At 39.3% G+C, this 25,522-nt stretch overlaps 1 protein-coding gene across 6 annotated transcripts; it reads left to right on the top strand.

The window, feature by feature from the left end:
• Window positions 1–25,465, top strand: kif1ab (kinesin family member 1Ab). 6 transcript variants are annotated; one of them, XM_017310086.2, is made up of 49 exons: window positions 2–537; window positions 1,507–1,687; window positions 4,469–4,542; window positions 4,681–4,860; window positions 5,009–5,077; window positions 5,358–5,536; window positions 5,646–5,757; window positions 6,250–6,327; window positions 6,436–6,501; window positions 6,583–6,600; window positions 6,694–6,772; window positions 6,862–6,940; window positions 7,143–7,285; window positions 7,457–7,495; window positions 8,923–9,122; window positions 9,218–9,297; window positions 9,852–9,927; window positions 10,518–10,597; window positions 10,685–10,791; window positions 10,883–10,966; window positions 11,703–11,883; window positions 11,996–12,068; window positions 12,185–12,275; window positions 12,383–12,531; window positions 12,772–12,950; window positions 13,140–13,277; window positions 13,601–13,719; window positions 13,804–13,889; window positions 14,036–14,171; window positions 14,441–14,624; window positions 14,730–14,820; window positions 14,928–15,046; window positions 15,155–15,210; window positions 15,847–15,955; window positions 16,089–16,155; window positions 16,273–16,357; window positions 16,472–16,577; window positions 16,841–16,864; window positions 16,988–17,102; window positions 17,690–17,823; window positions 17,921–17,982; window positions 18,103–18,248; window positions 18,747–18,935; window positions 19,032–19,103; window positions 20,179–20,288; window positions 20,517–20,636; window positions 20,767–20,959; window positions 21,076–21,194; window positions 22,341–25,465. In XM_017310086.2, exons 2-49 carry the CDS (start codon window positions 1,582–1,584, stop codon window positions 22,396–22,398), a joined length of 5,160 nt encoding a protein of 1,719 aa, XP_017165575.2. In that variant the 5' UTR covers window positions 2–537; window positions 1,507–1,581; the 3' UTR covers window positions 22,399–25,465. The 6 variants fall into 6 exon arrangements, with proteins under 6 accessions (XP_017165576.2, XP_017165575.2, XP_081453879.1 ...); XM_017310087.2 differs by lacking the exon at window positions 16,841–16,864 and having other exon boundaries at window positions 1–537; XM_017310089.2 differs by lacking the exon at window positions 7,457–7,495 and having other exon boundaries at window positions 7–537.
• Window positions 25,466–25,522: the final 57 nt, after the last annotated feature.

Genomic DNA, 25,522 nt, shown 5'->3' with positions numbered 1-25,522 from the left:
CCCTCCAAATGTAGAATAAAATTACCTACTGATACATGGTGAGATTGAGCATCTTTGCATGCGAAGGGAACGTAATTTAGGAATGTATTTTGTGGTGCTTCATTCCCCCTCCTCTCTCTTTGCTCGCTGATGATGCTGATGCTGATCTCATCAGCCCCTCCCAGCATCCCTGGCACAGCTGCGCCGCCATTTTCAGCACCATCAGAGCGACGGAGTGACGGCGCACTCCATCCTCCTGTTTATACGTTTGGATCCGCGTTTTCCTCCTCTCCCCCCCTCAACCTCCTCGTCTCCCACTCTCGTCTCTGTGTCTGACGCACCGCTGCTGCTGCTGAGGCTGAGGCAGACTCCCCTCTCCCCGTTTCCCCGGCGGATTCTCCATGTATGGATGCGCTGAGGGAAGTGATGCTGTAGGTTACCGAAGACCGAGAGAAAACACAGACCACAGACGAAATTCAAGAAAGAGCCACCGGAGGATCCCGACGCCTTTTTGAATGGATTCATCCTGTGTGTTTCTGTCGAGTCGGAGTTGCTGAGGTAAACCACCGTCCTCATTATAGCTTCATATTTGTTATTAGAGCTCATCGTGATGGTATTTAATTTTTTCCCCCACTTCTGTGTTTTGTGAATGTTGACGATTTCGCGAGCTTTTTTTTTTTTTTTATACGAGACGCTGCGTCAGGATGGTTGGCCCTTTAAACGATTAACGCCAATATAAATACGACATAAACCCATATTAGATTAACAATTTAAAAAAAAATCAAATATACATGTAACATCGCTGTAATGATGTGACCTCCTTTCCGACGCAGTGCCGGATGATTTGGTGTCTGAGCTGTGTCCATGTTTACGCGGCCTGTCTCTGAGGTGCGGCAAAGCAAGATGGAGGAGACGATATTTACATGGACAGATTTTCTCATTTTTCTAATCAACAGTGCTCTCAGAAATATCATATATGTCACATTATAGCGTCCTATGGTTTTTTTTTTTTGGTCACCTTTTTTGTTTTTATTTTTGATCTGCTGACGATAGCTTATAATATATTGTTCAACATTTATTGTAATGGGGGAGGTGGTGGGGGGGAACGAGGCCACAAAAATGTGCAAAGAATGATAATAGTCAAAGATAAGGCAATGATATGATAAGGATGTATTTTGGGATGTGAAACCATATTTAATGGCACGGTTTCATAACAAAGGCCTGAGTCTTGGTGGGGATGTAGTCCAAAGAAGCAGCCATTTTATTGTACTATAGCAGAGATGATGCTGTTGAGCTCCCTGCCAAATAATGACCCAGCCATTTAGGCAGAGTGTTTTAGAAGCTGTGCATTTCTGTCCCAGTGGGGATTATCTGGCTGTCGAGAATCATGTGTCAGTTAGCAATTTGTGGCTAACAAAGCTCTCTTCTCACTTATGCAATTCAATCCATCTGTTAATATTTTTTTAACAGCTTGATATGAATATTTTCCAGAAATAACACTGTTCCTGTTATTTTGTACCTGTGCAGGTGCCTGGTGTGTGTCTATAGCCAAACAGATCTCCAGCTCCTCCGTTGACATACACACACAAGCCCACCTGAGAGATGGCGGGGGCTTCGGTGAAGGTGGCGGTGAGGGTCCGACCCTTTAACTCCAGGGAGATTGGAAAGGAGAGCAAATGCATCATTCAGATGTCAGGGAACACCACGAGTAAGTGTAATGTCATTTGCTATGAAGACTTTTCAATAAAAAGTTAATTTCTGCGTGTTTCAGTTGAACTTAGCTATAGATCTGTATAATTTATTTTAACGTCAATGGAACATGGAGGATAATCATTATTCCCAGTAACTTGTATACTATAATAATTGTGGAACTGAAAAGAAAACCCAGCTAACTAAATATACTTTATTCTGCAAATCGAATGTTGATTCAAAAATTGACCGAACCTGGATTCATTTATCAAAACAGTTGAGTTAATGGTTTGATTCAGCATGCGAAACCTAAGTTAAAGTTATTCTGGTCTTATTCCATCTCATTATTTCTTATTTTGTTCCTGTAGAAGAAGATTAGTGAATTCTGATTCAAAACGGCGGCTTGTGAGGAATTATGAAACTCCTTTTAGTTTTTTCTCTAACCCAACGAACTGGATCGCAGTCTTTGACCTGATCTTTGTCCATACCATAGTGATTTTTACCTTAGACAAATTTGTATTTATGCAAAAACATCAAAAAATGAGACCTAATTAATTAAATGTACAGTCAGGATAAAAACAATAGGCATTCTCCCTTTAAGTTTCTTTTAGAGTTTGTATGTCTAAAAAATGTTTTTAGACTTACAAGTTGTTGTACTATTTTTCCAAACTGTTTTGGTTTCATATTTAATGGCAATCAAAGAAGAAGCCAAATAGTGGAATGTGTGGTGTGTTGTTCAAATGATATTTAAAAATTCTTACAATCTGAAGTTGGATAGATGTTTGTACTTGAACCAACACATAAATTACTAATTAAAACACATTTTGGTTGAACTCATTGTCATTCAGGCATAAACGTACACTTCATCTCCCATTAGTGATATAATGTTAAAATATCTCAAGGGTTACAGCTGCAGTTTTATGTTACAAATGTCCATAAATAGATTATTATGTCAAAGTGTTTTAGTACATAGAGCTTGCAGACTAACTATTGAAACGAGCAGTATTAATGTTTTTTATTTTTTCAATCTGCTAGCCCTAGTACTGGTCATGTCTATATAAAAAAAAGTGCTGTGAAAAACAGTGTTGACCGCGTAAAGATTTTTTTTCTGTTTTTACTTTTCTGTCAAATTTTTCTGATCATGCATCAAATTTTAATATCAGATGAAATTTTAACATAATAGAAAAATAGAAAAAAATGTTAACCAAGGCCTTATGTCAGAAAGTAACAATCCCCCTTTTACCAAATCATTAACTCTAACAAACAAAAATTCTGTTTATTTTCACTAGTCACACCCAAGCCTGATTAATGTCAGACCTGAACACTCAAGAAGTCACCTACAAAGAAAACGTCTGAAAACACAAAGCAGGCTGAAAAATCTCAAAAATCAACATATCACACTCTGATCTAAATCTTTATTTGATATTTGAATTTGTTGGGTGACATAAAGCATTTAATTGTAACCAGAAAGTAAAATCTGATAAAAAAAAAAAAAAATTAATCACTCCTGTCTAGTACCGTGAATACTTATAGATTGTGTTATTCAGAAATATAACCGTAAGTAAGTCTGATATCACTAATGGCTTCAGTTCACAAAATCCGAGACAATTGGTGACGCTCTCTTGGTGACTTGATGATATTCCTCTGACCTACATTGCGCTCGGTCAGGCATTTCACCTCAGCTATTTGTCTTGTAGGCAGCTCTGCGCTGCAGCTACATATCACAGGGCAGCGAGGTTGGCACCATCTTGGCAGCTGCAGAAACAAACAAAAGCTTCAGTCAGTCCTGAGGCGCGACACTGTGTGTGTGTAGGATGTAGTGGCGGCAACATTTCTCTGCTCTCATCATGCATGCTGCCAGGATTTGGGGTGAGGGGGGGGAAAAGAGGCCTTGTTGTTCTGGTCCGGTCAACAATCAGCCGATCTAAAATGTGTGTGTGAAAGGAGGAGAGCCTCTGCCTTTTGTGGCGTTTTGGAGGCTTTAATTTGCTTAATTAAAGCCAGAAGATTCTGATGCTCACTACACCTAACTCCGAAATGTGCCCTTTTTATAATACAATGTGCCCTTTTTATAATACAAGTGCTGCTTACAGCCATGTCCTCCCTAACGTTTATCATCAGCATTGTGGTTCTTTCAGCTGAGTGCACAGTTTTTGGGGGCAGTGTTTGTGCTATAATAAGCTTCCCCATAGAGTGTGTTACAGTGGATTCAGTTCACTGACAAAAGAGCACCTCAGTTCATGATTCACCCTGCGGTTCTCTGTTCTCACAAAATGAAGTGAACATGCTGTCTGTACCAACAACTTAAATTCACATTTTAATTACAAGGCAGATAAAACTCATTTAAATTTTGCTTTTGCAGTTTTTGTGTGATAGAAATAAACTTTTTTTTTTCATGGTGAATTTCATATTTTTGCTTTCTTTCTTTATTAACCTTTGACGGGTGAACTATGGATAAAATAGACCTGGATTGAATATTTTTTTTTATTTTGGGGCCATGTGAGTGATGTAAAGATTAGGTTTGAGCATTAAAACTCAAAAATAATAACATCATGTCATGTGAGCAAGGAATTTTTAAAGGAGTATATCAGAGGTAAGAGCACATCGATTGTGAAAGATAACTGATTTGTTTTATTAGAAATAGATTTATAATCCGTTTTATTTGAATTAATTTAGCTTTTTTCATTATACTGCTTATGCAAAGTAAAATGTTTGATAAATGGAAGAAAATTAAACCTATCTGCATGCTTCTTACTAAGCTGCTTTGCTGTTTTTTTTTTAAATTTATTTTCTTTTTTAGCTATCCTGAACCCAAAACAGCCAAAAGAAAACAAGAGCTTCAACTTTGACTTCTCATACTGGTCACACACTACGGTGAGTTATTTCACTGTTTCCGTCTGCAGCAGTGAAATGAAAACATATCAGTCAAAAAAAAAAAAAAAGAAAAAAAATATCAACAGCTTTTTGACTTGTCTGCTTTCTTGATTTCCTCTGTCTCCATTTTGTCGGCAGCCTGAGGACATCAACTACGCGTCTCAGATGCAGGTGTACAAGGACATCGGAGAGGAGATGCTGCTCCACGCCTTTGAAGGTTACAACGTGTGCATATTTGCATACGGACAGACAGGAGCTGGCAAAAGCTACACCATGATGGGACGACAGGAAAAAGACCAGCAGGGGATTATACCTCTGGTAATTAGGAGTCCATTTATGGCTGATTATACAACACAAGTTCATGGGTGGTAAAGCACAATAATTGGGCTTCAGCTCTGTCATTTAATTGGGCCTTGGAAACCTATAGGAGCTTTGTACCGACACACTTTGCTTCACTGTCTTCTAGCTGTGTGAGGACCTTTTCACTAAGATCAATGACAGCAATAACGACAACAACATGTCTTACTCTGTGGAGGTGAGTGATGCCAAACCCTTAATAAATTCCTTTTATTTATTAATTACCAGACTTCAAACTTTTGCCAGTTTTTAAACCGTTACATGGTTTTAATGAAGCAAACCGGTGGAAATGAAACCAAACTGTTGTGCCAATGCCCTTATACACAGGGTGTGTCTAGAAGTATTTTCTTTTAGATTCATTCAAGGGGAGAAAAGTGAAATATATTGCTAAATTACTTGCGTGATTTGTTAAGAACAAATAATTGCATTTCATAATTTCTCCTTTCCCCTGCTCTTAGGTGAGCTACATGGAGATTTACTGTGAGCGTGTGCGCGACCTGCTGAACCCCAAGAACAAAGGAAACCTGCGTGTGCGAGAGCACCCCCTGTTAGGACCATACGTTGAAGATCTGTCTAAGCTGGCCGTGACTTCGTACAATGACATTCAGGACCTGATGGATTCTGGAAACAAGGCCAGGTAACGACTAGGAGGCCGAGTCGTTTCCAGTTGTCACCGCATTTAGCGCTAAGCAGCTGACGGATCCATGAAAGTGACAGAATTACCAACAGCAATCTCCCTTTTTCAGGACTGTGGCTGCCACCAACATGAATGAGACCAGCAGTCGCTCTCATGCTGTCTTCAACATCATCTTCACACAGAAGAAGCATGACATGGAGACAGACAACACTTCAGAAAAGGTCTAGACCCAAAATATAACTGAGTTCTGCTACTCATCTGAATATAAATGCATTAATGTCAGCCAGAAACCTCTGCAAAAACAATAAATCAGTCAACAAATGTGCAAATGTGTGTATTTCATAGTGCTGCAGTAGTTCTCGAAACTTTATTTTGTACACATTTTATGGTTCTACAATATTTCCGGATTATTTTGCAATAATTACACCAACAAAAATGTATATCGATGTGCATTTCTAAAGTTGTATCCAGTCAATCCATTGAATTCCCCCAAACAAGCAACAACAAAAAAGATGTTTGTCACTTGCAAGTAGCGTAATCTTTAATATGTAATATATCACATTGCAAACATCATTTTTGTATTTAACGAATAACTTTGCATGTGGTACTAATCCCTGAGGGATACCACAAGGATCATCCATGTATGATGAGCAGTTTTCTTCCAACTTTACACATTTTTAATTGTCTTTTGATTATTTTTGATTATCTGATAGGTCAGCAAGATAAGTCTGGTAGACTTAGCCGGCAGTGAGAGAGCTGATTCGACTGGAGCTAAAGGGACGCGACTGAAGGTGGGAGGACGATTTTTTTTATACAGGACTTTGCTTAGAAATCACTACAGAAAGTACTTCAAGTGTCTAAAATGCTTATTCTTGATTGTGTGGTTTTTTTTTTTGTAGGAAGGTGCAAACATAAACAAATCTCTTACCACACTTGGAAAAGTCATTTCTGCTTTAGCTGAACTGGTGAGATTCCGACATGTTGCTGGTTTATTGTTTTCTGTTGTTCAAATAAGAGTGACTTATATTTCCCTTTTAAATTCATAGGACTCGGCTCCAAATAAGGTTTGTCGTTTCACTAAAATGTGTTTCATAATGAAGCAAAAATAAAGTTATTCCTCGTAGTAAACCGCAACAAATATTTTGCTTTCTAAACAGAACAAGAAAAAGAAGAAAGTGGAGAGTTTTATTCCTTACAGAGATTCAGTTCTGACTTGGCTCCTTAGGGAGAACTTAGGTATGCAAACAGAAACATTCCTTAGTTCGTTTTTGTCGGAGTGCACTCATTTTCTGTGTTAATACAATTTTATAATATTTTTGCTTCAGGAGGAAACTCTCGCACAGCCATGGTGGCAGCTCTCAGTCCTGCAGATATTAACTATGATGAAACTCTAAGTACTCTTCGGTGAGGAAAACACGACAGAACCTCATTTTGATTGATAACAAAGTTGCAACCCAAACCTAAACCTGATTTTCCTGAAATTAAAATTGTAGCTCTACTTTTCATCTGTTCAGGATTTTTGACTAACTGTTGCTGTAGATGCGATCCATAGCTCAGGTCTAAGTCGAGCAAAGTTCAGTGATGCTGACGGCCTCTGCTCTGTCAGGTATGCTGATCGAGCCAAGCAGATCCGCTGCAACGCCGTGATCAACGAGGATCCCAACAACCGCCTGGTCCGCGAGCTGAAAGAGGAGGTTGCTCGCCTCAAAGACCTGCTGTATGCGCAGGGCCTGGGAGACATCATCGAGAGTGAGTCTCACACACGGAAACACTCGAATCCGATTATAGAAAATGCGCTTACTTTGAGCCAGGCGCCGCTGTGCGGGACTTTTGTCTCCCTCCATCCACTGAACACCGGGGGATTAAGTTGGAACGTGGCCGTTTTTGACACACAGTCTCTCTTCCTCTCTGCCCTGTCAGCGTATCGAGGCACCGTTCCTGCCATCACTGGTTTGAAATGTGTGTTTAACTTTAGCAAGCCTGCGCTTTGCATCTAAAAGAAATTTCTTTTTTCTTTAAAGTTTCCTATTCTTCCACTCCAGAGACAAAACTTACAATCCCAAGAAAGCATTTGTGACGTCACACAAGACGCCAAACAAATAAAGTTTATTCAGAGCATCTGGAAAATTGACATCTTGTTGTTGTAATGTTTGTTCTCAGAAATTTTGCAAAATGGCCTCCATTCCCCCCCCCCCCCCATCATCATCGAGATTTTCATTTTTTTTCCCAATAGGAGACATCATAACATTGAGCAACTTGACCCCTGACCAGCTATTTATGCATGTCTTTACTAAGGCATGTGATGCTTTGGGACCTCTTGGTTAAACTTATCTGTTACTTTGAACACAGGCACAAAGAGAGGAAAAAAAGATGCCCTGAAAGCATGACATTGAAGTTTTAATTCTAATAAATAATTAGACCATTAGCAGGATTGTAAAAATAAAAAAATAAAAAATAAATAAAATGCTCACTATTCTTTTCTGGTACTTAATAATTTTTTTTGCACTTCAGAATTATGCACAACCTTGTGTTGGTCTGTTTCATAAAAATCTTCCAAAATATATCACAGTTAATGATTTTAACTTGATGAAATGTGAAAAACTATATCTAAGTAATCAAATCTCTTAGTATGGTCAATCATTTTCTGACAGCTTTCCTCTGTCAGTTTAAATTCCAACAAAACCAAAATGACAAACTTAAGTTCATTATTTTTTTTTATGCTAAATGATTAACATTTGGAGATCGGCTCATCCTCAGCTTTTGAGATTTCAGTGTGTCCTGGTAGGTGTTCACAGTAGCAGATACTAACCAAGAGCGTAAAATGGCCCTTTAAGGCTTTTTCACCATTTTTCACCGAATGGAAAGATGACGTGTTGGATGACTAGATCTGCATCCTGTGGAGATCTTAGAAGTGCGCAGGCTTGCAAATTCAGGAGCCATACTTTAGAAAAGCTTCAATGAAAAGCTTAAACAAACTATTTTTGGTTTATACTGTATATCACATGCATTTGGCCTGTATGCATTGAAAACATATGACTGTGTGGTTTTTGTTTATGTTTGTCAGTGCTTTCTCAGCTTGTCAACTGCGTACATTCAGTTTTTCCTCACATTCAGTTTCTCTTGACATTTTATACTTTTGTTTCTGAGTTGATCTTTTCTCACTGTCTGGAACGGCTTTGATAAGCAAAACAGCTTTGCTTCTTGGGTCAGTTATTTGAGCTCTTCTCTCTCTTTTGTTTTTGTACTCCTTCCTACTGGTCCCTTATTTTGTCTCTGCGTGTCCCCCTTGTTCCTCAAACATCTGGCACTCGCTCCCACCTTCTGTCCCGTTCTTGTTTGTTTCTTTTCCTCGCGCTCTTCCATGCACCGTCTCTTCTCTCTGACAGATCTGTGCGATTACAAGAACTTTGTGAACAATGGCCAGGCTGTCAATCAAAGGGGTGATCTCTCCACAGTGACCAACGCCATGACAGGAATGAGTCCCTCCCCCTCGCTCTCTGCCCTGTCCAGCCGGGCCGCCTCCATCAGCAACCTTCACGACCGCATCTTCAGCCCAGCCAGCGAGGAGGCGATCGAAAGGCTCAAGGTAAATGGGTTGAAAATAAAACTAAAAGAAAATAGAGTTGGGACTATGTCTGTTTAGACTATTTTCACAATGAATTGTTTTTCTTTCACATTCAGGAAACAGAGAAAATCATTGCAGAGCTTAATGAGACTTGGGAAGAGAAGCTGCGTCGTACTGAGGCGATTCGCATGGAGAGGTTTGTCTGAAATATGAGCTGTAATCTTATTTCCCCACCCCGTCTCCGGTTCTCAGTCATCCCTTAATACTTCTATGAGTTATTCTCATCTTCCATTGACACTCCTTATAGATGTTTCAAATGTTCACATTATCTTAGGAAAGAATGCATAAATCATTTTGTTAATGTTTAGGTCTGCTCACTCCTTTAGTTTATGATAAGTCACCTGGATAACGACTGCTTCCTCTTCAGCAACTGTAATTTTACCATATTTATAATGAGCAGAATAATATCAGATCATAATGCCGAGTTTGTCATTAATCTCAGATTCTTGTAATCATTTAACCATTCATTGGAAAATGATAATAGCAAATAAATGTCCCTTTGTTTATTGTATTTCTGTATTTGTTACATTTTCTTATGTGCATTTCCGGCTTCATACAGCAGAAGTTGAAAGATTAATATTTGTAGAATTAAAATATTTTACTCAACATCCAACAAGCCTCTGTAATAGATGTATTAGTGTACCCCTTGAAACTCATTTTAATAGTTTAAAATTTGTTTGCTTGCTGCAGAGAGGCTCTGCTGGCTGAGATGGGTGTTGCTATGAGAGAAGATGGGGGAACTGTTGGTGTCTTTTCTCCCAAGAAGGTAAGATATTTGTCAAAGGTAACTAATAAAATCTCAATGCAGCATATGTGCTTAATGGCAACTGTGTAAAACTGTGTTAAAAAGCTTTTAATTTCATTTTCATTTTGCAGGAGAATAATCTCACACTAAGAAAAATTATTTCATTTCATTTGAGTATTTTTATTTAGCAGACAAGAAAATTATATATTTAATCATATATGTAATTAATATCTTAAATATCTTTCTTATAAAAGGAAAACATTAACTGTTAAATTGGTAAATGTCACAGAAATACCTGTATTTCTGTAAGGTAATGCTTTTGGTGTTATAGGGTTAACCTTTTAAATCATAATTTTAAAATAATTGTCAGAAAATTTTGATTTTTAGAAATTAAAATGTTGATTGGATACTTTAACCAAAACCACAGACATGTCCCATTTGTAATTCTGTATTTTGTGATCATGTAATAAACCTCTGAAAGAGAATTGTATTTCTTGAAAATTTAGAATAAGCCATTATTGGGTCTTTCTCTGAAGACAGAGAAAGGAGGAATGAAAACATCTTACAAAACTTATAAAATCTGTTGACGCTCAAACATGGCTTTGTTGCAGACCCCTCATCTGGTGAACCTCAACGAGGATCCGCTAATGTCTGAGTGTCTGCTCTACTACATCAAAGACGGCATTACCAAGTAAAACTTCATGCACACCCATTCTTACATTGAATTAGCTCTGTTTGTAGCAGTTTTCACATCTTTAATGACTTTACCCTCCTTCAGGGTTGGTCGCGAAAACGCCAAAACTCGACAAGACATCGTTCTTAGCGGCCACTTCATTAAAGATGAGCACTGTACCTTCAGCAGCACAACAGGCCCACAGGGAGAAGGTAAAAACCTAATATACCTGTATCAAAATATATATTTCAACTGTTTTGTTGAAGTGGTAAAGCGGATGATATTAATTGTCTTCTGGACCAGGATGCGTCATTCTTGAGCCATGTGAGGGGTCAGAGACATATGTCAATGGGAAGAGAGTGACCTCGCCCACTGTTTTGCGATCTGGTGAGAATCCATTGTTATTATTGTGATTAAAATAATGACCAAAACAATTTTCGGACGATAAGCCGCTACTTTTTTCCCACGCTTTGAACCATGCGGCTTATGGCCAGGTGTGGCTTTTCTGTGGATTTTTCTTCAGCCGCCAGGGGGCGCTTTAGCAGGAAGTGAATCATTGAAAGTCAAAATTGGAAATCAAAGAAGAAAGTGCTGATTTTCATTTAGAGCATGCTAGCAGCAGCATGATGGAGACATTTTTTCAAACTCATATGATGCAGCTTTAAAGTTGAAGGCTATCAATCTGGCAGTACAGGAGGGAAACAAAACCATGGTTAGGCATTGGAGTCGTAGGGCTGCGTCCTTAATAAATCCAGCAGATTTAATCCAGCAGATTTATTTGGACGCAGCCCTCTGCTGCCCTCTGCTGGGTGCTTATGGAGAACCGAGAGCGGAGGACATACCAGCGGCTCATAGCCCGGTGCAGCTTTTAAATGTACCTTTCCAGTTTTTTTATTTTTATTTGTAGGTGCGGCTTTTAGTATGGTGCGCTCTATAATAGGGGGAAATACGGTAAAAATCACTAGCTAGTAAGTAATTTCTGTTCCCTTCAATGAAAATTGCTGGTGGGATGAAAAATGTTTAGTGATGAAATCCTACAGTTCTTGTGAAGACAGTAATCAGTTTGTTTTAGATGTTGGAAACTTCACGCATTAATGTGATTTTTTAATGTATTTTTTCCAAGGGAACCGCATCATCATGGGTAAAAGCCACGTGTTTCGTTTCAACGACCCGGAGCAGGCCCGCCTGGAGCGGGAGAGAACGCCGTGTGCGGAGACGCCGGTGGAGCCCGTGGACTGGGCCTTCGCTCAGAGGGAGCTGCTCGAGAAGCAAGGCATAGACATGAAGCAGGAGATGGAGCAGAGGTGAGTTTGAATGATCGCCTGTTGCTGCAACATTGTTTTGTTTTGTGCTGTACTTTGTAGCATATCCTTACATTTCATTTCATAAGTCTCTCTTTGAAATTGAATCCTCAAGGCTTCAGGAGCTTGAAGACCAATACCGCAAAGAAAGAGAAGAAGCCAGTAACCTGCTCGAGCAGCAGAGGCTGGTGGGTAAAAAATTCTGATCAACAAAAACCTGAACTTTCGTCTTGATAGATTCTGCTTTGAGGGTTCAGTATTCTAACAAGGTAAATGATCAAACACATTTCATGGCTCCTTCTAGGACTATGAGAGTAAACTGGAGGCCCTTCAGAAACAAGTAGACTCTCGGTACCTGGAGTCACCTGAGGAAGAGGAGGAGCCTGAGGAGGAAGGTGATGATGTTTTTAGATACAGCTAGACTCACAACATAGTCGCCCCAGTGTCAGGTGTTTTTTGATCAAAGTTGACCCTTGTTTTTTTTTTTCGTATTTGTCTACAGTGCCGTGGACGAAGCGTGAAACTGAACTGGCACTCTGGGCTTTCAGAAAGTGGCGGTTCTACCAGTTCACCTCCCTCAGGGATCTGCTCTGGGGAAATGCCATCTTCCTCAAAGAGGCGAATGCTATTAGTGTGGAACTAAAGAAAAAGGTTTGTTGTTCATCATTTTGTGTAACTGTGCCATATTATTTCACTTATTTCTTTTTTTTTTTTTAACTTCTTAGTGTTTTAAGTGAAATTTGCCTGCACATCATCCATGGCCAGAGTTTGAGTTCAGGGGCTAATTTATTCCATCGCCAGTGAGAAGGGAGAGGTCAAAGGTTTCCTCAGGGCTTCTAGACGTATTTGACAATATGTGAATTGTGAGATCATCTTGTTGCGTGTTCACAGGTGCAGTTCCAGTTCGTCCTGCTGACAGACACTCTTTACTCTCCGCTCCCACCTGACCTGCTGCCTCCCAGTGTGGCTAAGGAGCGAGAGAGGCGACCTTTCCCTCAAACAATAGTAGCCGTTGAAGTGCAGGATCAGAAGAATGGAGCCACGCATTACTGGACTCTGGAAAAGCTCAGGTAGTAAAACATAGTAATTAGAATAGTTTGATAATTATTTCTATGCCAGGAAATCCCCCCGACGCCCCACATTTTTCTTCTTCTTTAACAGTAAAACTGCGCCTGAAGTTAAAGCCGTTCTTTTTTTCATCTAACAGAAATGTTTGCCGCAAAAAGCTGATTTATTGTGATTTATGCCACCCGCTGCAGGCAGAGGCTGGACCTGATGAGAGAGATGTATGACCGAGCTGCAGAGCTGCCCAGCAGCACTGTGGAGGACTGCGACCACGCCCTGACTGGAGGGGACCCCTTCTACGACCGCTTCCCCTGGTTCCGTCTGGTTGGCAGGTTAGTTGTCTTACAAATAATGATTATAGCTTATTAGGGCTGAAATTATTAATCCAATTAATCATGATAAATTGATTATTGAAATAATCATCAACTAATTTAGCGATAGATCAAATATTAACTGGAGCATACAGACTAAAAGAAGCCCACCTGGTAAGAGGAAAAACACACTCGGAGCAGTTATTAAGCCAAAACTGTACAAAAAAATCCATGAAGAATTTGCCTGTGTTTTTTATCCAATGAATCGATTGTCGGAATAACCGTGTTTGTTTCTGCTTCAAAGACTTCTGAAACCAAAAATCTGTCATCCCTCCTCTCTTCAGGGCTTTCGTGTACCTGAGTAACCTGCTGTATCCGGTGCCTCTGGTGCACCGCGTGGCCATCGTCAGTGAGAAGGGAGAGGTCAAAGGTTTCCTCAGGGTGGCTGTCCAGGCCATATCAGGTACACAGAACATTTGTAGTAAGCCAAAATCAGCAACACGTTTCTGAAATGATTTTCAACTTGTGGTGTGTTTTGGTCTTGAAGCTGACGAGGAGGCCCCCGATTATGGATCTGGAGTGAGGCAGTCAGGCACCGCCAAGATCTCCTTCGAAGACAACCAATTTGAGAAGGTATTTGTGATGATTTCCCATGTTGTCCTTCAAAAAGAGACCATTTCTCGAAGTGAAAATCCGATAACTGAAACTGCACGCTTTTGTCCGTTGAGTGTCCAAAATATAAGAAAGGGAAAACCTGCATCAGTTTTACCTTGGTTTAGTTTCAGAGTGAGTCGTGTCCTGGAGGTTTGTCGCACTCCAACACCTCCCAAGAGGAGCTCAGAATCGTGGAGGGAGAAGGACAAAACGTTGAGATAGGAATCTCAGCGGACGAGGTTAACAACAACACCTGTGCAGGTGAGCTGTCCGCAGATTTCGTCTGTCCAAAATCCTTTCACTGTCAGCGGATTAACAATACATTCGCTTGTCATTTCTACACTTTGTTCAAATGTCAACATTTTTACCAGACTCCCAATGTGACAAAGTCAGATATCAATGGTATTTTATTAAGGTTAACGATAAAATAGCTAATAGCGTGAAACCATTTTGGCGTCTCTACCTTTGTTAGAGTCAAACTCAAGACTGGCCTCTTGAACTTTAATTATGTGCATCTGTTCACCATGCAGCCATTCAGGAGCCTCCTTGCAGCCCTGTGAAGAGTTTAGGTCTGGGTCTGGACCTCCCGCTAGAGCTGTCTCCAGAAAAAGCTCTGTCACACCTGAAGATCGGCAGCACCTTCACCTTCAGAGTCACCGTCCTTCAGGCCTCCAGCATCTCAGCAGAATACGCCGACATTTTCTGCCAATTTAAGTGAGTTTAATGGTGGCTTCATTGGATGTTTTCCTAAAACCGCTATGAATTCCCATTTTTAATGACTGATGATGCATATAACTGTGTGTGATTTCACTTTTTCAGCTTCATCCATCGTCACGATGAAGCCTTTTCAACTGAGCCACTGAAAAACACTGGCAGAGGGCCACCGCTCGGATTCTACCATGTACAAAATGTAAGCAGCCAACAATGCAAAGACCCATAAACTAGACTTATTAGTGCTTCTGGAAATGAGCCACTGTCTGGTGAATCTACTTGAATTTGACTTCCTGTCTTTGTTAGATTAAAGTGGAAGTGACCAAGTCATTCTTGGAGTACATCAAGACTCAGCCCATCGTCTTTGAGGTGTTCGGACACTATCAGAAACAGCCTTTCCCTCCATTATGCAAAGATTTGATCAGGTCTGGAGGGAATTTGACATCTTCTTCTACAGTTACACATCATGATGTGATATCGCTGCGAGAATCCAGTTCATTTGATAGATCGCTTCCTGTTTTTGTTACTTTCAGTCCTCTGAGACCCTCCCGGAGGCAGTTTCCACGGGTGATGCCATTATCCAAACCAGGTCAGTAGAAATTAGTGAATATAATATAACATTAATTTGTCTGGAGTAACATTCTTATTTTTTTAATTATGAGTTGTTTTACATGCAGCATAAAATCTCAGATCTCGTACAACTTGGGCAAAAATATCAAGCACCTATTTTTTAGGCCTGTGATTATGAATTTACATCCAATCCGGCAACATTTGACACCAGTTTAAGCACGCTAAAAAGCTAATATTGAATTGTATCAGGTAACGTAATATATGATCCAATTTACTTTCTGTCTTTTTAAAGATCTTTTTCTTGGTTTTGATGGGGACAAGTTTTATTTTTCTGTATAATTTGATGAGATTTTAGTGAATTGATTTAGGTTAAAATTCCTCCTTTTTACATTATGCTCTTGAATATTTTTTCTGTTTCAAAAAAATACAATCGGTCGTCAATCAACAAAAGAATAATGTACTTGAAGCATCCCCTATTCATGTTGAAAGTAAGTGAATTACTCAAAATAACTGTAGTAACAGTGAGGTAGTATAGTAACCGCAAGTTATAAATGCCGATTTGTGCCCTGTTGGTTTTGCTACAGTCTGCCACTGGAGGTTTCAAACCAGCTATTAGTTAATTTGTATCAACAAGAGGTTATTTTTCTTCTTTTAGTGCCAGCCACAAAGCTCAGCACGCTGACTCGCTCCACTGCTGGACCTTGCCATGCCAAATATGACCTCATGGTCTTCTTTGAGATCTGTGAGCTGGAGGCTAATGGAGAGTGAGTCCTGTTTACTTATGCTGCCTCTTGAACACTGAAATTTAAGTCAAGTAAAGAATTAGCTAGAAAATGCATCGTTCACTGGTAAATGCAACTGTTCAGATGTATTTTGTCGATTTTGTTCTATTTCCAGCTACATCCCAGCTGTCGTTGACCACAGAGGCGGCATGCCGTGCCATGGGACTTTCCTTTTACATCAGGTTTGATCAATTTCTATACATTTCTTTATATTTTCCACCTTCAAAAATACATGTTTTTGCAGATATAAGTTGACTTTCATAACTGAGACAAGCTTCTATCTTTCTTTGACTCCACAGGGCATACAGAGAAGGATCAGAGTTACCATTGCTCATGAAACAGGAAATGATATCGAGTGGAAGGAGGTGAAGGAGCTGGTTATCGGTGAGTAGCGTCTCGGCTCAAATTAGTTTGTCTAAAAAGGTTTAAATGAACAAATCAGGGGAAAAAAAAAAGAAATTTAAAAGCAAAGAGTCTCATCTTGATACGTCATTTCAGGTCGCATTCGAAACACACCAGAGGCTGACGAGACCATCATTGACCCCAACATCCTGTCCCTCAACATTCTCTCCTCTGGATACTTCTGGCCAAAACATGATGACAAGTATGACTTTGCATTTTGTTTCCCCTCTCATAACAATTGCTTTTTTTTTTATCCATGTTTGGTATTTTAATATTCAACAACACATTTCTTCAACACAAATGGGCAGCTTTTTATTCTTTTCTTTGACAGCATAACACTGTGCATTGTTATAAACATTTGGCTTTTGCTGATTTGCCAAATTTGCTGAGTTTTATCTCTTAACAGCTGCAACTAAACAATTTTTTTATTTATACCCTATTTTCTCTTTTTTTCTTTAACGGCAGCGTTTCATTGGGCGTTGATCATAGGTATAATTATATGTTTTTTAAGTAAAAAAAAAATCCTTTTGATAGCAAAATATGCTGACAATAGATTGCATTGTTGTTTAAAGTAGCAGTAAGTTACATGTTTAATTTTTTTTCTTACTGCAGGACCTTCTATCGATTCGAGGCGGCATGGGACAGCTCCATGCACAACTCTCTGCTGCTGAACAGAGTCACTCCATACGGAGAGAAGATCTACATCACTCTCTCAGCTTATCTGGAGGTACAACAGTAGCATCTGAACTATGCAGAAAATGTAATAGGCTTAGTTAGCTGGTTTTTATGAGGCATGGACTCTTTATTTCTGTATTATCACCTTTTGTTAAAATATTGAAGCATCACTCAAATATTTTCAACTAAAATGCATAATACAATCAAATATTTTTAATAAAACAATTAACAGTTATTCTCAATGTTGATAAAATAATTTGAAGTTTATTAAAGTTCTAGTAATGTGCCGTGAAGTTTGTAGTTATTTTGACTTTCATTTACTAAAATATATAGAATCAACACCCACAAAGTTTGGTAGCAGTTTTTGATAAGCATAAATTTTGGGGCAGAATATTAATTCTACATTTTTGACAGTTCTGCTCTTCATAAAGAACACAAAATATAGTGTATGCCTGACTAACTTTTACAAGGATGTACTCAATTTTTCCAAAAAGCATTATGATATAGCATTTTTCTTACTACAGCTAATAGTGCTGTCACTAATAACTTCACTAGCAGCACTTACTAGCAGAACATGTTTATTAGTAGTTACTTTTTTGTTCCCATTAATTTTTTTTCTTTAATTTCTTTAATCTTCAGATGGAGAACTGCACTCAGCCGACAGTTATCACCAAAGATTTCTGCGTGGTGTTTTACTCCCGTGACACAAAGCTTCCAGCCTCCCGATCCATCAGGAACTTCTTCAGCACCGGCTGCCTCAGGCCCTCGGAGAGGTACGTATCCACGGATAAACGGTCCAGGTTACCTGATGGTTTCATACACGGCGTCTGGGAATCACGTCTTAAATGCTGACTTTTTTTTTCTTCTCAGTAATCGTGTCACCGGAGTTTATGAGGTCACTCTTTGCCACATTGCAGATAACGGAAGTCCAGGTGATGAAACATTAAATTAAGAAAGTTATCCGTGCAAAAGAAAAAAAAAATTTTTTTCATATGTTTTTTTTAAACACTTTTAGTACTAAAATCCTCTTCACTCTCAATTCCCTTTATCAGGAATGCAGCGCCGTCGCAGGCGTGTTCTTGACACCTCTGTGGCCTACGTGCGAGGAGAGGAGAACCTGGCTGGTTGGAGACCCCGCAGCGACAGCCTCATCCTTGACCACCAGTGGGAGCTGGAGAAGCTCAGCTTACTGCAGGAGGTCCGTTATAACACACAATAAGAACATTTAAGAAAGCCAAATGGGAAATTTCTAACATTTATTTAATCCCATTACATTTAGTATTTTCTAACACTCTATGACTGTTTAACATCAGTCTGTGGTGCATAGCTTGTACATATACAAATTTAATAACTAATATTTTTGGTGGCAATATCCTCCGTAGAACATCCCACTCGTCTTATTATATTTTATATTTCGTAGTTACCAGATTTTAACATGATTATAACATTTCATTAAAGGTACCCTTTCCGTATTTATCTTTCTTGATATGTTGTGCAACTAAATATATTTATAAAGAACCAGTATAAAAAAAAAAACACACAAACTGAACATGAAACCAGCAGCTAGGTTTAGATATTGAAAGAATGCTTTTTATATGTTAATAGCAGTTGATTACAAGTAAACTTTTTTTTAATACTGTTTAAATTCACCTGCAATTAGCTGTTTTTTTTGTTGTTTTTTTTTGTTTGGTTTTAGGTGGAGAAAACCAGGCATTACCTCCTGCTGAGGGAAAAGCTCGAGGCAACTCTGCAGGCAGGGCAGGACGCGCTTTACAAGAGCGGCGACATTTGTGACTTTGCAAAGAGCCCCGTCCTCAGCAGCAGTCCGAGCAGCAGCCCCGCTCCTGACGGCCCCAACCAGAGGCAGAGGGAGCTAGCTGCTAAGGTGACTGCTAAAGCTTAACGTTTGCCTCCTGTTTTGCTCCGGTCTTTGTGCATCCTGTTGCTTATCGAATGCTGTTTTTCACTGTCTCTTGCCCAGTGTCTGCGCCTGCTGATGCACACGTTCAACAGAGAGTACAGCCAGGTGAGCAGCAGTGCCAGTGAAAGCAAGGTGAGCCCCAGCCTAGGCCCTCTAACCTGACCCGTTAGTTAGATCTTTACTAAATATTTCAACTTTAAAAACCGCCAGTGTCTCATCACTATCAGCTAATGTATTTGCATCCATCAGTCACACTTGCCTTTATAGAGATATTTAGCGATTCTTCTTTGTCTTAGCTACAGTTAATATACTTACCTCTCCTAAAGGAACATTTTGTAATGTGAAGTAGAATAACGTGGAGTACATTTTGCGTCAAGGGGAGAAAGGAGCCAGACTGAGTATAGTAACTCATGTTTTACAACATAAGTTACTAATGTGAGACGTCCCGGTTAAATTACTGGACTCCTGCTGTGACCAGTTTTATCAAGCCAATGTTAGTTATTATTTTTGGTCAGGATTCTTACCACACTCATGTGCTTTGCACTCATCACCATCAGAAAACAAAAAAAAAGGCAGCGCATTCCCAGCAGCAGTTTAAGCAAAGCCTTTATCATGAACTTTTACACCAAGGTGCTTTGCATGTGGTTGTGATTAACTTTGTCATTAGCCAAACCACATCTGCGGGTTACCTGAATAAAGGAGGCAGACAGTTGGAACAGTGCCATTAGTGTCTTGGGATGTTAAAGGTGCTTGAATGTGCAGATCAGAAATCTCCTCACAGCAGACGAGTCAGATTTGAAGATTTGAAGATTAAATCCGGTTTCATAAAGCCATGTCTTCATGACTTTTTTTTTTTCTAATTCATCCGCTTGTCTGTTCCCCTAACTTCATCTATAAATAAATAACCTCCCTCTTTAAACACTCTGAGGTTTCCACTAACACACTAATGTGGCAAAGCTGCATACTTAAAAGACGGGGCTCTTAGATATACAGATTCACATTCCAGTGGTGGTTCTTATGTACATTTTAAAAAGCGAAAAAAAAAAAAAACTGATCTAAATGTTCTCTGAATGCATGTCTCTGTTGTCCTTGTTTAAATGTTTGCTGATATGTTTTGTCTCTATCTGTATTTGTCCCTCCTTTGTTGCGATTCCTTGTTTTCCCTCGTGTGTGTGTGTGTGTGTGGATGTGGTTGGGCGATTTTTAGCTTTCAGAAATGTCTGCATCACTCATGAGGGACTCGTCCTCCTCTGGCCTCAGCACACTTACTCCCTCCTCTACTTGCCCCTCATTGGTCGATGGCCATTTTGACATCCGGTAAGTAAAATCCATCGTGATCATCTTTTTCAACACTTTGGAATGCAAAAGTTTAGTTTCGGTGTTGGTTTATTTAACAAAATGATCTATTTTTGTAAACGTGGTTTTTCATGTGATTTATTTTGGATGTTTGAAAGAATTCAGTTATTCTAGACTAAGATATGCTACGACTGATCTTAAAACAATCTAGAGGTGCTAGGCTAGGTTTTCAACCTGCTGTTCATGCAGGCTCACCGAACCGAGCTCTGGAGCATCGACACCGGACCTGGACCCGTTCAGCCCAGTGGACAGAAAGAAAGCTCTGAGAGGATACACCTTTGTTCCTGACATACAAGAGATTCGGGTCAGGTGGGCGAAACAATCAGGCTTCGATTCTGTGTCACTGTGGAAAATATTCAAATTGCGTTTATTAAAACAATGAGCATATTTATGAAAACCCTAAATAACCACATGTTGATTTTCTTCTTTGTCCATTCAGCCCCATCGTGTCAAAGAAGGGCTACCTGCATTTCTTGGAGCCCCACAGCAGCGGCTGGGTGAGGCGCTATGTGGTCGTGCGCAGACCCTACGTCTACCTGTACCGCAGCGAGAGGGACAATGTGGAGAGGGCTGTCATCAACCTGTCCTCGGCTAAAGTGGAATACAGCGAAGATAAACAGACACTACTGCGGGTATGCGTCAACGTTTCTTCAAGCGTGAAATGAACAAACTTACTTCTGCAACAAGAGTTTAGCTGTTACAGAAGATGAACTTAAATAACCATTGACAACATATGTTACGTCTGCAGACACCTAACACGTTTGCGGTGTGCACTGAGCATCGTGGGATACTGCTGCAGGCCGCCAACGACAAAGAGATGCATGACTGGCTGTACGCCTTTAACCCTCTGCTAGCTGGTACCATCAGGTAGGTGGTGGTGCTAGAGTTAAGTTACAACTTAAAGCATCTGGCAAGTTTTATCAGTTTCTTTGAAAGGATTCCTGTATATCACTCTTAAAAGGGTTAATTCTAGAAATGCTCCAATAAGATCATTTTGGTTTGATTTGACCTGATTATACTTATTTTGCTTTGTTTAAAGTTTTTTTGCAATACCTAGAAGATAAATACAAAATGCGACATAGTCTCTTCAAGCCTCCTTATCTTGACTGGTGATTATTATTTAATTAATTAATTACTGTACAATAGACTTTTATTATTATATTAAAACTAGGACAAACTTACAAATTTATCACCATGGTAAACTATCTTCTAGCATCTTCTGGTGGTGATTAGTGAGCTCAGTACAGTTAAAATAGCTAGCATTTTAAAAACAGACTTTTATGATTGTATATTCTTGAAAGAATGTAGCTCTTACCTTAATCTTAACCTGAGATTTCTAAATGGCTGCCAGTATTTTCAAAACCAGCGTAGTTTTGAGAATGAACGTGCAATCGGAGTAATTTTCCTGTACTCTGATTAACACTCTTGTTATCTGCTGAATGTCTAGCTTTCTCTCACTTTTTCACATCCTGGCATCCAGTTTCCTTCTAAATAACTTTCTGCTTCTCTTTGTTTCTTCCAAATTTATTTTAAACAACAGATTTATACCATAAATTAGCGAAATGAGTAGCTTTCTGCTTCTGGAACAACATTCACCATACGGTGCTGATGTTAGCACAAAATGGATCTACTAGGGGAAAAAAAAGCAAAAAATGATCGGCTTTATGAGTCTCCAGCCTGGGGCATGTCTGCATGTCCTCTTAGTCCTGTTGTTATCCCTCAAAGTGAGCTAGAAAGAGAATCTGTTTGGATTCTCTTCCTAAACTCAAAGCTAAAAGACAAAGGATTTATGGAAAAAAAATTAATGTATGTAGCACATTTAGCCTTATTTACCTTAATAAATGGAAAATTATCATACGTCCATTTTAGTCAGTACTAAAATTTTTGTGATTTTTATTAAAACATATAAACATTTCTTGAACTCATTGGACGTTAACCAGTAAAAATATTCCTTCACACAATTTGCCAACATGATACACATGATGTACCACTCTGCTTTCGTTCTTCCTTTAGGTCCAAGCTCTCCAGGAGAAAGTCAGTCCAGTCGCTCCCGGCTGCTCAGCGGATCTAACAGGTGAATCAGCCTCGAGGAACGGCAAACAGCAAAAGAACAAACAATCTCAAAAGCTCACGTCAGCGTTCTCCTCTAATAAACACAAACCTTATAGCAAATGTCTCCATAGATACGATGACCAGCCTTGTCTCAAGAATAACTCGATTACTCTGTCGAGAACCCGACCTTGGTCTGTTTTTGCAGTCGCCTCCTCCAGCCTTGCATGATATGCTCCCTTTTGACCGTTAGAAGAGTTTACAAGGAAAACTAACAACGCGAACCTGATTATTAACTTTTTTTTTTCTGATGGACGTTTGGGGCTTGTTCTGAGTAGTTTTAATGTACTCGTAGGAATAGGTTGTCCGTAAGACTACCCCGTTTCCTGTAAAAAGATATGTGGCCAGTTCCTCTTTTATCATTACTAAAAATAGGTCCTTGTAGTAAACCAGACATTTACCAATTACTGCATCAGAAAGGCAAAAAGCAAAGCATCATCCTGGTTTCTTCTCCTTGTAGACCTGTGTACAGTGTGGGGATGATAGCTTCATATACGTCATACATATACTGTAAAATACCTCAGTTTGGATCTGCTTGATGCAGCATGAAATTCTTCACTGCAGAAACATCAGATGCCAAAGAGGGAAAAACAAACTGCTGTTCCTCGTTATTTTAGCTCAAAAGTAGCATGAGAAGGTACCTGAAAGGACGAGGGGACGTTCTTCCTGTGTTGGTCTCATTGAATAATTTTGTGAAAACTGGATTCATTGGCTCAACTAAGGCGAAAATGATTCACTATAAGGAGAGATAACTTTTGTCCTTGCCTGGCGTTTTGGTATGTCTTTGTTTGTTTCAAGCTATTGTATATTTTCTGCACTGTTATTTATTTGTGACAATACCGCGGTTTTGTTGCATGGCACTTTATAGTCTTTATTGAATTAATGCATTTCTTTTTTACTGTTTTATTTTAACCAAAGCACCGTTCTGTGTCATATTCTATTGTGCGTATGTGTCAGCCGGTATATTACTTTACGATGCACTTTCTATGTTGAAAATTTCACTTTGTGAAGAAAATTGATTAAAACATAAATATCACCCTGAGGCTTACAAAGAAAATAATAAACCAAATCAGGGTTGCTATTTCCCTGAACAAAGATCATCTCAGCCTGAACTAAAATGTGGTTTTGTCACCTGTGAAGATGAATAGGCAACATAGATTTTCTTATGTTTGAAGTTTTTTTTTTTCCCAAGCTTGTTATATCTTTTTATTAAAGCTTCATATTTAATAAGAGAAAAAAAAACTCATCAGTTTGCCCTTTTACTTGGGTAAGTTCACAGAGGTTCCCTCTTTAGGGAACACTGACCTCATGATTTCCAGTTTCTATTTTACCTACAAATAAGTATCCATAAATAAAAACTGAGCAAAGCACTTATTTTCTCAATTAGAACTGCAACACAGACTAAAATGACATATTTGGTGTCAAAACTCGGACCTTTGATTGGTTTAGAGCACGTTGCACCGTGTAGTGCCTCCTTTTCTTCACCTCATTTTCTCTACTTCTTCCCTCTCACTTTTTATGATTTACGTCAATGTTTTTGGGGGGTACATATTATCAAAGAACCCCGAAGCACTGTAAAAGTTTTGCCTTTATAAGTAGACTTGTTAGCTTTCGAACGACATTATGGATTAAACACTTTTAACCTATCGTAGATGGAGGCTTGTGGCAGAATGTGGGGCAGTATGATTAGCTCTCTGTAGCTATGAACTTCAGGTCCAGAGATTCTTTACCGTTGGTGATACCTTCCTGTATTTTACCAAGATGGCCCAAAATATTGCCTTGAACGTGTCGGTGAAGGACAGATTTAGATGCGACAGAAAGCATCTCTCTGACTAAAGCTCTGTTCGGCCAGCCAGTCGTCCATTTGCTTTCCTTTTGTCCTGCCAGGAACAGATTGTGGGTAAACTTGACTTATAGTCAGCAAACAAGTGAGTCTGTGTGCCACAGGTCAACCAACCTGTTGAGCAATGCAGCCTAACGCTGTGAAAGCTGTCTGCCTCGTCATGTTTTATAATATCACATGTATAAAACACACTGTCTGGCATTTAATATTTGGGACATCTTGGTATAATCATTTTGTTTGGTTTTTTTTCTACATGTTATCTGGTGATAGATGGAACTGATGCGAAGTTTTAATAAAATTGTATGAACAGAATGTTTGTTAGACCAGTTTGGCACTTGTGCACAATGCATCTTTATTTATTAGTTTTATTGTTATTAATCTATTTTTTAATTGAAAACCATGATTTGTTTTCAATTCTGTTGTGGTCATAATCTTAAAAAAAAAGAAGATTAAAACTCTTTTTGCTTCCCGCAGACGAAGCACCACCACAGTTCAAACAACCATTTATTTTTCAAGCAGGCGGTTTGCGTTGCTACAAGTCCAAAAAGTGCACGACTTTCATGTAAAAAGTTCTGAGATCGAAGCAGTAATTGTTTAAATGACATATGAGTTGATTATCTGGCTTTGCTTTATCTGTCACAGTTGAGGATCGAAGCATGCTGGTCCTGTTTTCTTCACTGGATCTTGTCCTTCTCTCCTGCCTTACAGCTCGCTAATGACAACAGCTTTCCACTCCCGAAGTGCTGCTTGTAAAGTATCGTCATTCATGATCCCTGTAACAATTAACTGGAAACCTTCCTCTCGGCTCTGTCTTGTATATAAACTGAAATTTCCGTGTTGGGTCTTACTGCACAGACGGTATTAACTCCTTTTTTCCTCTGTGTATCATCAAATTGTCTCCTGCTTTGTCAAGTGTCCCGGCAGAGTGAGGAATAGTGAGAAGGGGTTTGTTTTGTACCCGTTTGCTCAGTGTGGATGAGGTCTTCGTGTTAGAAGTAGGGGGGACGGTTCAGGATTTTTTTTTTTACTCTTGGTCGGAGTCACTTGACAGAAGCAGGTCTCAGCCTAAACACAGTTTATCTTTTGAGTGTTCTGGAGTTCTTTCTCATGTCTGTGAACACATAACGGCAATTGTCAAGAGAAATAAAATAAGGCAAACAAATAAATAAATGAGTGTTGAAACTTATGCACAATTTGCGTGTCGTGTGTTTTATACATTTTGTGAGTTTGTGTTGCTCAAGCT

This window comes from Poecilia reticulata, chromosome 17 (genome assembly GCF_904066995.2).
Source record: "Poecilia reticulata chromosome 17, P_reticulata-male-v2, whole genome shotgun sequence".
NCBI classification, from domain to species: Eukaryota; Metazoa; Chordata; class Actinopteri; order Cyprinodontiformes; family Poeciliidae; genus Poecilia; species Poecilia reticulata.
The sequence above is the reverse complement of the archived record's forward strand: the minus strand, read 5'-3'. Positions and strand labels throughout refer to the sequence as shown.